This window comes from Mauremys reevesii, linkage group 4, assembly GCF_016161935.1.
Source record: "Mauremys reevesii isolate NIE-2019 linkage group 4, ASM1616193v1, whole genome shotgun sequence".
Lineage (NCBI taxonomy): Eukaryota > Metazoa > Chordata > Testudines > Geoemydidae > Mauremys > Mauremys reevesii.
In genome coordinates, this window is record NC_052626.1 from 14,483,633 (window position 1) to 14,495,949 (window position 12,317).

General features: G+C 44.3%; 1 protein-coding gene across 2 annotated transcripts in view; it reads left to right on the forward strand.

Moving 5' to 3' along the window:
* Positions 1-12,317, forward strand: part of SYT16 (synaptotagmin 16) — a 141,903-nt gene that overhangs the window by 53,318 nt on the left and 76,268 nt on the right. Inside the window, exon 1 of one of the 2 annotated variants that reach the window (XM_039538801.1) lies at positions 11,808-11,917. The exons of the other annotated variant lie outside the window; for it this stretch is intronic. Coding sequence (XP_039394735.1) covers positions 11,869-11,917 — 49 coding nt within the window. The 5' untranslated portion in view covers positions 11,808-11,868. Of the gene's footprint in view, positions 1-11,807; positions 11,918-12,317 lie in introns of those variants that run through there. 2 annotated transcript variants of the gene reach the window in all.

Sequence of the window (12,317 nt, forward strand, 5' to 3'; positions counted from 1 at the left end):
CAGTTTGGTTGGAATGTGGCAGCATGAATAACCTCACCAGGCACAAGTGTTCACACCAAGTGTTTTGCACCCTGGGTATTCCTGCACACCAGATTTGCAAAGGGCTTTCCCCACTGTGGGCCTAGTCCGTGCATGGTTTTGGTTAACACTTCTGAGTATGGGTAGGACTATTAATCTCTGCCCATGTTAGGGCTTGTATTGTGTTTTGAACAGTTTTCAAACACGGTAATAGCTACATGACAGTCATGTTATGCTCTGTTTTTAAAGCTTTGTAAGAAAATACACTGGAACCGCGATATAGCGTTAGTTTATATGTGGCTTCTGCTGGTCCAGTTTTAACAAAACTCTTCTCCCCATGGCTCTGAAACCCTGTCACTTACTCCTGTGCTGGCACATGGCTGTTGAGCATGACTAATGGTGTTGAACATGTTCATCTCCCAGTTTCTCCTCCATTGGGACACATCACCCCAGATGAATGAAATAGTGGGTAAATTCAGCAAATCAGGAATGGAATCTCACGTTTTACCCCTTACTTGATAGGGAGCCTTGAGGCATATTTAATCAATGTCCATACGATTGGGGCCTCCAGTTCATTTGTGGACCGGGCCTTCCCGTAAACCCTCATTCTTACCCAGTTCAGTGTCCTGAGTGTATTTTAGATGTTGCTTCCTTTAAAGTCTTTTATTACTTCTTACTAGAAAGATCCATTTTTCAATGAGTTCACAGCACTAGGGGTGCTCTCCTCTCTGATGAGTCTAAGGAGCTGTGTTCTGTGCTCCCTACTAAACCTTTATGAACGCAAGATACGGTGACTGTGTTGTGTCCGCGTATACATTTTTTGAAACCTTGCTTCATTGTTAATGGCTGCCTACAGATGCGTTTGTACGGGCTGTGTGCTCTGTGATGATCAATTTACGGTGAAACTAAAATGACAATGGCTCATGTCACCGCTGTGTTGGATACTGGCAAAGACTGTGGAGTTCTCTTAAAATGGTGTTGGCACTTTAAAAAATAAGTTGAAAAGGAAACCCGCCAATCATTAGTACAGCTGCCACCACACCAGGTGCACAGTGGATCTGTTTCAGATTTGAACAATAGGCATTAATGATGATAGGTATTTAAATGCTAATGGTAACATCAAAATGTATTGGGAGGTGAATATCAACAAATTCCTAAATGAAATCTGATGAAATTTAAAGTCTAGGGAGATTTAGAAAGACTCATCCTCTCTCTGGCTACCCAAGTGCATTAACTAAGGAGATTTGAAATTTGTTTTGGCTTAATGCTACCAAGTTATGCATACAAATTATGGGCCAGATCCTGCAACACAGAGGGCTCGGCTACACTAGCAAGTGCTAGTTTAGGAAAGTGGTACAACCTGTGTAGTGCAGGCACAGATATACTGGTGTAGGAAGGGGGATAAGCTGTATGCACATACCTTTATACTGGTATAACCGCACCTGCAGTAGGTGTTTTACCGGTATAACTATTTCTGTAAAATTTCATACCCCTATACAACTGTCAAGTGCAGACCCAGTCAGTGAGTAGTTCTTATTCTCACAAGTAGTCACTCTCTCAGCTACACAGTGGGATTATGAGCAAGGATTCTGCTGAGCAAGGAATTTTTCTTAGCTACCTCCATACAAAATGTGTGTGTGGCTGGAGTGTGTTCTCCATTTGTGCGGCATAATTATGGCCCCTGCTGCAGGGGGTAGTGGGGTTGAAAGGAGTGGGACTGTTTCTTCCTGGTGTAATAGGAGAGAAAGGGAACTAACACTGTATCCCTTTGCGCCTTCGTGCAAAGCTCTGCTGCTTTATGGGGTATAGCCAGTGAGAGGGACTGAGTTGCTGTGTGTGACATCATCTCCCATGAGAGAATTTCTCTGAATTCATGTTGGCCTGTCAGCATTAACCCCATCCCCTGATTCTGCGTCATACTGTCTAGCTTCCTATGGGGGTGGTGGTGGGGGAGGACTGGGGGAGAGGAGAGGGAAGGGTCCAGGTGTGGATGGGGAGTCAATGGCATCACAGGGAGAGCTGTGCTAGTCAGGCCTGGGCAAGTTGGGCCATGGGGTGTGATCTCCTGAGATCTGTGAGGTTTTCCTAGGTATCTTGAAGCATCCATTTGGCTAGAAGGGACTCTCCCTCTCGCCTATTCACAAGCCTTCTTCCCCGCCCCTTCAGTGGGCCTTGGATTCTGCAGAGTTAGGTTGATCAAGTGACTTTGCCCCTCTTCTGGGGTGTGTTTTTTCTTAAGAGGGAAAGGCTGATATAGCCCTTTTTGTGAAACGATTATAAGGCCTTCGGATGCCAATCTTTACACTAAGTTAAAGGTAATAAAGGTAATAATTGGAGATATACCAATCTCTTAGAACTGGAAGGGACCTTGAAAGGTCATTGAGTCCAGCCCCCTGCCTTCACTAGCAGGACCAATTTTTGCCCCAGATCTCTAAGTGGTCCCCTCAAGGATTGAACTCACAACCCTGGGTTTAGCAGGCCAATGCTCAAACCACTAAGCTATCCCTCCCCCCAAGTTCTTTACACTATGACATGTCTTTGTACCAGTGTCAGGACAAGCGGGGTTCGAAATGATACTCCTTTGAACTCTTGTTCAATTAGCTAATTGCCATTTGAGGGGGGAAATATGGTGTGAGAATATGCCAAGAAGCTTGCCTCACTTTAAAATAAAAAAAGCAAGTGCAGATAAATGAAAAGGCTTAGGTGTTTTACGGCTTGTGGCTTTTTGGGAGATCTGTGCTTTAGTGTAGCTTTAAACAGAAGAATTAAAATCAGTTCATAAGAGGTTCATTTATACATTACAAAGACACCTTGGCAACAGACTTTTTATAGAGCTTTGAAAGAGAACCTGACTTCCTGAGCACTGATTGGCTGCTGTGTTCACTGAACCCATGAAAAGGATTGCACTGTTCCATTGAACTGGAAGCAAATTATGTTACCAGGGAAACTAGTCTCTCTGTGATTCTCAGGTGAAAGGATGTTTGATCTTTAAAACAGTGCAAAGGTTTATGTGAAGACTATTGTCCAGATTTTAAAAATAACAACTTGACATTTAACGGGGCATAAAAGGAGTATTTCTACAGTTTACCTCATGGTTGACAAATAAAAAAATAAGTTATTTGAAAAGGATATTGAATTTCTGCAGCTTCTGCTCCAGCGTTGTTAGCACAACTGTGTAAAAACCAAAAAGTAGGATGAAAAAGAGAAATACAAAGCAGACAAGGATGGGAGTTTTATTCTCCCTACATTATATAGCAAGATTTCTGTGCTGGTGTTTCAATTGGCTTATTATAGATCACTGCACAAATTCAAGAGCAAGATAGGCCAGGGTAAGATATTGATGGGAAGGATGGTAGTGAGTAAATCTGCAAAATGCAAGAGGGTTGGGTTTGATGACTTAAATCTTTCTCCATGGCTCTGCTGGTTGTGACACCCTGGTGAATTATGGAGATGAATGTTCTGTAATATATTACACAAAACTTACATTAAAAGAACATTATCAAGGACACAAAGACAAGGAAATGCCAGAATTAAGGTTGCACGTGCACTTTGTGTGTTCACAGCTCCCACTGAGTTCAGTTGCAACTGGGAGTGCTCAACATTTCTGCCGATCGGACCCCAAGGTCTCAAGTCAGGCATCCAGAAAATGAGGAACACACAATTAGTGACCACTTGTGATAAGTCTGGGTTTGAGGGACTAGTTTGCATCCCATAGGAACTCTGTGGCAGCCGCAAGGATAGATTCCAATCCCCTAAGGCAGCATTCAGCTGCCTTGACCATGAGACAGTCGTTTCTCTTCCTGCAATCTCCTGCCCCTTTCACATCACCCCGAGCAACTTTTGCAACAAATAAAGCAATGGTCCTACAGACTACAGCCTCCTTTGCTACACAAGCCTGATTCGTCCCCTGAGCAGGTCCATCTTGGGCAATGAATGCACCTAGCATTTCCTAACTTTTGAGTGCATGATTGTGGAGCCTTTATATTTTTAACACAGTTTTTGTGTTAAACTTCGTGTGTAGTTTCCTATGTTTTTAAAAAGACAAATGAAGAAAAAAACCCACAGAAATTCCATCATGTGGCATATTAATACCCACATAGGTCATCAGCAAGGTCGGAACCTTTCAATCCGTTGCACAGGCCTCTGCCACTTTAGCTGGTGGAGTAACTGATAGCATAGTAGGTTGTCATCCTCTGTGTACCAGCCTAGAGCAGGATGAGACACTTTGCCAGTGGGGTCATAGCTATTTTCTGAAGCAGAGGAAGGGTGAGGCTCGGAAATCTTGGATTCCATTCTGGGCTCTGAAGGGGAGTGTGTTAAAGTGGGCACAGACACTTCTGACCCTTCCCCTCTAACCAGCCCCTGGCCCAGTCCTGTCTCTTCCATAACTCTGGATCCGTGTCCCAGTCTGGCTCTCCCCATGAAACCCATCCCAGTCCTCAGTCATTGGGTGCCTCATCCTAGATCCAGTCTCCTCACCCAGCCATTCCCAGTTCTCTCCTGGCTCCTTGTCTGATCGATCTCTCTCTCCCCTCTCCCCATGTTTGTCATACCCACTCGCTCTCGGTCCTAGTCTACTCATCCAAACTGTGTCTCCCCACCACATAGGTCCTTATTCCAGTTTCTTTGCCCACCTATTTTCAGATCTGTCCCTACTGTTGTCAGAGTGTTACCGGTGTGGTGCTCTGCTTTCTCCTTGTTGATATCACTCGGCTGCGTGCGTGAGTTCCCTCTGTGTGCTGCCCCAGCTCTGCAGATAGCTGACACAGCAGACCCGACGAGAACCCCCAATAACCACAGAGTCCAGTAAGATGCAAAGTCACGTCGACTAGGTTTATTGCGACCTCGGACACAATGGCAGTTCCCTGTAGGTTTCTTAGCCTAACTCAGGGCATACTACGAGAAAGTGCCTCTTGGCAATGGACCCGGCTCAGTGGCGGGACTTTCCACTCCCCCTTCGGCCGGACAAAGGCACCTCCCCAGGGATGCATTCTTATACACAGATACAAACAAGTTACACATCACACCTGACGTATGGAGGTGCAACCCCTCTACGTAGCACGGTACAACCCCTCTACGTATTAAGGTGCCGCCTCTCACCTTGTACATGTTGGTTCGATCAAAACAACTCTATCCATCATTTTACCCTTTTGCCCCTGTCATTGGGATGGGCCAGCCTGTTCCTTGTTATCTGTGTGGAATGTGCAAGTATGTGAATGTTACGTACCTAAAAGGTACTGATCTTCTTGCAGCATCAGCCCTTTCCTTGCCAGCTTCTGTGAGCAGGGCCTGGCTCTGGCTCACAGCTTAAGTTTGCTTTATGTTAGCAAAGTCTTGACCATTACTTTAGTTCAGGCCTCAGGCCTCATACCAGGCCTCTGATACCAAGGTTTATATCTTAGGGCCTCCTCTTACTACACCTACATCCCAGTTTCCTCATCAGCTCTGGCTTCCAGTTCCAATCTTCTTGCCCAGCAAGTCAGTCTTTTTCCCATCTGGTTGCTTGTCCTAGTCTCCTTGTCCAACCTGTCCTAGTCTCCTTTGTCCCCCACTGGCTCCAAGTCTCCTTGCCCAGCTAGGTCTTGTCCCCTTCCCAAGATCCTAGTCCTAGTCCAGCCAATCCCAGGTTTCCTTCTGCCCCAGTTCCTAGTCCTAATCTCCCTCTCCCTCTGACCTGCCATTCCCAGTCTCTCCTTGTCCCAATCTGTTCCCTCTTATACCCTACCTCCCCCGCCCCCAGGTTTGGCTCCTATCTCCTCTGTGCTTCCTGGGCCCCAGCAGGGGGTGGTCATTGAAAGCACAGGAGATACAGCCTCCCTGCTCTCAGTGCAGGTGCTCTGACCCATCGTGGCCTGCAGCAATTTCAGGGGAAGTCCTGCTCAGGCCTGGGCTGGAGCATGCCCAATATGGACAAGTCTCTACTGAGCGTGCATGAATGGTTACCCAAATTTTTTAACAGGGGCAAAACATTTATTTTTCACTACCCATCTGCTCAGAAACAGCTGGGTGATTTTGGCTGCAATTTAAAAAAAAAAAAGAAAAAAAGAAAAATTCAGCCTGAGACAGACACCCATCATGGAAAATTTCAGCTCAATGGTTAAAGTTCAACAAAGTTATAAGCAACTTAAAACAGGGTTTTATAAAGGGAAGTGCTTGGCAACCTTAATCATAGATAGGATGAGTAATCCCACCTATAACAATATTCCATTTTTAATGGCACATCGCGGTCAGATGGGGTCATAAACCACTCTACAGATTGGGTATATCCCTATAGAAAGATGATGTCAGCCATCTCTAAAATGCAGTTATTCTGGGGTCCTGTGTTGCATTTGGATGTTTTACAGCAGGCCTAGGACTAGAGAAACATAACACAACTAGCCCTGCACCCTTTCTTCTGCTGGTACCCGGAGACCCAGTCATGTGTTTAGATGCCAGCCAGCCTGAAAATCCATTTTGCTGGCTGGCCAAGAAGGTAGCAACTCTGTCTCGGCAGCAGTCCAGGGGCTGGCAAAGAGATTAAAGAATAGTATTTATATAATTTTTTTTTAAAAAAAAGTCAAGTCCTGAAAAGCCCCAGTGGGAGGGCTGGAGGTGTCAGAATGCTAACCAGGAGAGGTGAAGCACCTGGATGTGCAATAAGTAGCTTTTCAATCAGACAGACATTCGGGGCCTTTTTGTTTTCACGTCGCATGCATGAATTCAGCCAAATGCTTTCTCATTTTTACCATACAATTACAAAATCAATTGGAATATAAATATTGTACTTACATTTCAGTGTACGGTATATAGAACAGTATAAACAAGTCATTGTCTGTATTAAATTTTAATTTGTACTGACCTTGCTGGTGCTTTTCATGTAACCTGTTATAAAATGCTTTTCATGTAACCTGTTATAAAATGAGGCAGATGTCTAGATGAGTTGATGTACCCGCTGGAAGACCTCAGCGTACCCCTGGTTGAGAACCACTGGTCTAATCTAGGACTTGGGAGACGTGGGCTCAGTTCTCTGCTCAGCCAGATTTCCTGTGTGACCTTGGGAAAGTCTCTCTCTGCTTCTATTTCTCATCTATAAAATGGGGATAATAGCACTGCTCTACTTCCCAGGAGTGTTCAGGATAAATACTGATGTTTGAAGTGCTCAGATACTATAGTGATTGGAGACCAGTTGAGTACCTAAAACTGGCAAACCAATAGGTTGCCCCTTACAAACCTTCAGGAAATTGGAATGCTCTTTGGAGGGGAGGGATAGCTCAGTGGTTTGAGCATTGGCCTCCTAAACCCAGAGTTGTGAGTTCAATCCTTAAGGGGACCATTTAGGGAACAGGGGTTTAAAAAAAAAACTGTCTGGGGATTGGTCCTGCTTTGAGCAGGGGGTAGGACTAGATGACCTTCTGAGGTCCCTTCCAACCCTGATATTCTATGATTCTTCAAAGACTGAAGCAGGCCCTGGCCCTATTAAAGTCAATAGCAAAACTCCCATTGAGGCCAGGATAAATCACTGACTTTTTCTTTTTCAATCTAGTCTTTGCTGCAGTAACTATGCCCAGTGATGTGGTTTTATTGAGGACATTTCCACTGCTCTCATTGAGATGCACCAGATATGAAAGGTTTTTAAAAAAATCATGCTCTAACTACTAGGTGTTGCCACCACTGGGAATTGCTCTGGTTCTGATGCAAAAGGCCCCTCTGCAGGCAGTGAGGGTGAGTTTGGATTCGCCCTAAAGAATGTAGGGATGGAAGCCCTTCATTCAGTGTAAACCAGGAAACTAAGGGCCATATTGTGCCTTAATGATTCCTACATACAGGTGATGTTAGTGGCTGCTGTATATGAGCACTGAACACACAATATGGCACTATAGTCAGTATTATAGGATCAAAAATCTCCCTTAAAAGGACGCTAAGATTAAAAAAAAAATAGAAGCACATTTTGTACCTTTTGTTGTCAGCGAAGCATAGTTTTACAAGAAACACTCTCCATTGTTAATTATGCATCTGTTTGCATGCCCAGTGGGCATGTAACTGGTTAGTATATCACCCAGAGTGCAACTCTGAACAATGCTGTTCTGCCCAGGTAGAGCAAGGCACAAGCTTCCACTTTTACTCTGAGAACAGTTTACCTCGTAATGCATGCAAATCCCACCCACAAAAGCATAACCATCACAACTTGTTTGCTCTTCTAACTTTGGAATCCTAGGAGGTGAAAACGGGCTCACTCGAGGCTGTGTAGATCTATTCAATGAAGTCATGACTGACTGAGGCCTGGCAAATAATGTAGTTCTGTTCCTTGCTATCGGTGGGATGCTCCCTTGAGATGAAACATTACCAGTACCAGCTGTGATCCTTAATTTACTTTTCATTGCGAGCCTATTAGATCCAGCAGTAGGAAAGATACATTTCGTTAGCTGATCCAAAATATTTATGGCCAGAGTTTGAGTTTAGGTAGGGCAGAAAATTATATCCTTGAACTGGAAATTTGAATTATTTTTTTTTCTTGTAAATTTGTCAGCAAGATAATTGACCAAGTAAAGAAAGTGCTAACACCCCTACAGGTAACTACATGTTCAGGAAATATTATAGTTGTGGTAGAAGTTTATAAGCAGCCACCACTGGGAGTGATTCAGTCTGCTTTCTCTGCCACCTCTTTGGCTAACATTCCTTCGGTGATTGTCACATGTTTATGAACTGGCAGCCTTCCTTGTTCTCTGGGACAGTAAATCATCTAGTACAGAGAGGGGGAGAGAAAGCACCACTCCCATTTGTGAAACACAGGTCTATACGGCTGTCTTTCTCTGTCCAGCTAGTGTGAACTCCACAGATCCAAAAGGAAAGCAGGATTTAGGAACCTGTCCTGGATTGAAAGTAAAGGAACTACCATTGACTTTGGAGTCGTATTATTCACAACATATACTATATCAGTGAAGGAAGCACACTTGGGAAGTTTCACGTCTTGTTTGACTTGTCCTGCTACTTTAAGGGAAAAAAGGTAAGTCTAGTATTTTGAATAAATATTTCCTGGATAGAATCAAACCTTTTCACTTCGTAACTTCATGAGTGATATAGCTTTAACATAAATCCTGTGTTGCAAATGCCTGTGTTACTTTGTATTTAGAACCACATTTATGTATGTTTCTGAAGTACTATTAGAAGCCTCGGCTAACCAAACGTAGAGCACCAATGCCCTTTTTTCTTTGTACTTACATTTTATTCTTTCATACTATCATTACAGAAGAGCTTCCGTCTTTACTGTAGAACAATAAAACAATAACACTGGGTGGATGTATAGGATAAACACAGGTGTTAACCATTCACCACCTCCTCAAACAGAGAGCAAATATAGCTTCACATCGTTGTGCAGGGAGAAACACAAATACCTGCAGTTATTTTTGAATGACTTAGGTTAAGAACGCAGCATTGCCTTTTTTATAGGGCCCAAATGTAGAATAATGGTTGGCGGGAGCCAGAAGGTATGTAAAATAAAAGCAACACTCCATAGCACAGCTTTCTCTCTTTCGAAACGTCCCAGGATTGTTGTCAGTTATGTTTGAAAGTTTTTACAATTTTTCTTTCTGGGGATTTTTGTACACTAGGTAGAACATTGCATATACTGGAAATACAAACGCCTATAAAATGTGTAGGTGTGATTTTAATGTAGCTTCTCATTGAATGTAGTTCAGTTAGAAGTCCTTGATTTTTTTTTCCACCTCCCCCTGTTTCTTAAGGCATGCTGCACTCAAATGCTGACCACGAGAATGGTCCCATGTAGCATGCGCTGCTTGAAAAACTCCTAGGTGTTGCTTTTGAGATCTCCTGACATATATGAATCTTTCCAGCCAGAATCACAATTGCTTTCATTTATAAGGGACCTTGTGTATATAGACTGTATAATATTGAAATATAATATTTTCAGAGGGAGCATAGCTGGCTCTGAAGTAACTTGCATAGTCAATTTTCCTAGCCTGTCCCTTGAGCCCTGTCACCTCTCTCTCTCTATTCCTGCACTGGTTCCCCCTTCTCTATTGCATCAAACATAAACTACTGGTTTTTATTTTCAGGGCCTTTCACAGCCTATCCCCACCTGACCTTTCATTTGTCATTCAGATGTTGACTTTCTCCTCCGATCAGCCCACAGTGCTAGCCTTCACTGCCCACTTGTTAAATAGTCAAACAAAGCACCTTGATGCTTTTTTCCATGCCAACTCTCACAACTGGGAGGAGCTCCCTGTAAATAGCCACAGAACTATCTAATTATCCTCCTTTAAATCCCTCCTTAAAACTACAAAAAACTTGACAATGGTTAGGCTGCTAGTGGGCCGAGACCACTGTCTATGATGCCGACCAATGTTGTCTCATTGTTTCCTTGTACTCACTCATCTTTCTGTATCCATCTGTTTTCTCTTGTCTGATACTCAGATTGTCAGCTTTTTGGGGCAGGGACTGTCTTTTTCTGTGTTTTGTACAGCACCTAGCACAGTGGGGTTTTGGACCACGATTGGAGCTCTTAGGTTCTATGATATAAATAATAATGAATCATCAGCATTTGCGTTCTCTGAGCCTGCTCCTGCTCCCACTAAGCTCAGTGGCAAAACTTCCCTTTTGACTTCAGTGACTTTGGGATCATCCCCTATAGTAGCAAATACCGTTGGGTCAAACTCATCTGTGGTTGAATTCCATTGATTGTACAGGGCTTGCAACCTTGCACTTCAGGGGACAGATGGAAGGCAGTGTATGGGGATGACAAGGGAAGGTGGGAGGAAGGCATAGGATCAGCTGTTCTCCCAACCATTAAGGCCAGTTTCAGTTCCTAATCTGTCATGCTCCCCAAATTTCCTTTCCTTTCACTGGTCCTGAAGCCCCCAGCTAGTTAAATGCTGGCTTGGCCTCTGCCTTTCCCAGGACGGCCTGTGGGGCAATTCTTCCTCACCAGGTCACCCTGTAACAAACCAGCAGGTTCATTATGCTAATATGTCGATGAAAGGTCACATGCCACTATTAATATAAAAGGTGGTAGCATTAGCAAAATACCCCATTGTGTTAAATAAAAGGAGCCAGTAACCTCAGTCATTTTTTCTTAGTATTTGCTTTAATGGCTTTTGCATTCTCCCATGACCAGTTATTTTTAGAACACACTCACTGGGTGCAGGGGACCTGGTTGATACTATAAGTCCAGAAATCTCCCATGACACATTCTTTCCTGGAAACCACACCCTGTGTTACAAGAAGTCTCCTTCTTCTTGCAGTATCCCTTGAAAAACTAGGCTTTTTGCACAACGGTTCCTTGATTGTATTCCTCAGTGGCCAAGGCCTATGCCCAAGTAGCTGGACTGGGTTCTGGGGAGCCAGGTGGGGGCGACATGGGAGGCAGCGTGCCAGCAATCCCATGCAGTGGGATGCCCCACTGAGGGAAGACTGGAGAATATGTGTAGGAGCCACCCTCCGACAAGTTCATCATTCAATACCTCAAACACTAGAGGCAGAGCAAGACCCAGCCGATGAGATCATGGGCCTAAGACTTCTATTCCGCGCCCTGAACGAGAAGGCTTTAGCAAGAAAAAATTAACCAAAAGGGCAGAGCAAACTTTATACCCTCATACTAAACTGTTTCCGGGGGGCGACAGGGTTTACAGATCCCCTACCTTCCTTCTGTAACTACATGCTAAAATGTGTTCCTAGGGTATTTGCACCCAGCCGCAGTAAAAATCCTCCAGGACCTATTACAAGTGAGTGTTTAATGGAAACCCACCAAGAGGAAGAGTGGATAGAACTCGGCGTGCCTGCGACGCATTCTTCTGAGTTTGTGGTACACGTAGAACTCTGCTAGGCATCTAAAAGGCAGTCTGCAGCACAGCTCACATGGTGGCCCCCTGCAGTGGGGTCATTTACAGCATAAACCCTTTCGTAGGTATGATGTTCAGCTCGATCTCAGATGGCAAATGGTCTCCTCCCCTTCCTTTCCGTAGCTGCCTATGTTGAAATGGCTCTTCTAGGCAATTAGAAATACCTGTCAAAGCCCAGGACAGAGAGTTCGCAAGCAGGCTTTATAAGTACACCCTGGGCTAATTTTTCATCTCATTATATAACCATCAGGAGAAGACTGCAGCCTAAGGAGAGAGCTAGGAAATGGTAGGGCAAGGAGAAGCCAGGTCTGTATTCAGAGTGCCCTGCTCCGTCTGGGCGCATGGCCCGCTATCTAGAGATAGGAAATCCTATAAGTATTGAGAGATTGGGTAGATTCATTGAAATCTCGTATTGGCAGCATGTTTTCACTCCCTGGGGCAATGGCGGTCAGGCAGGTTGCCAAG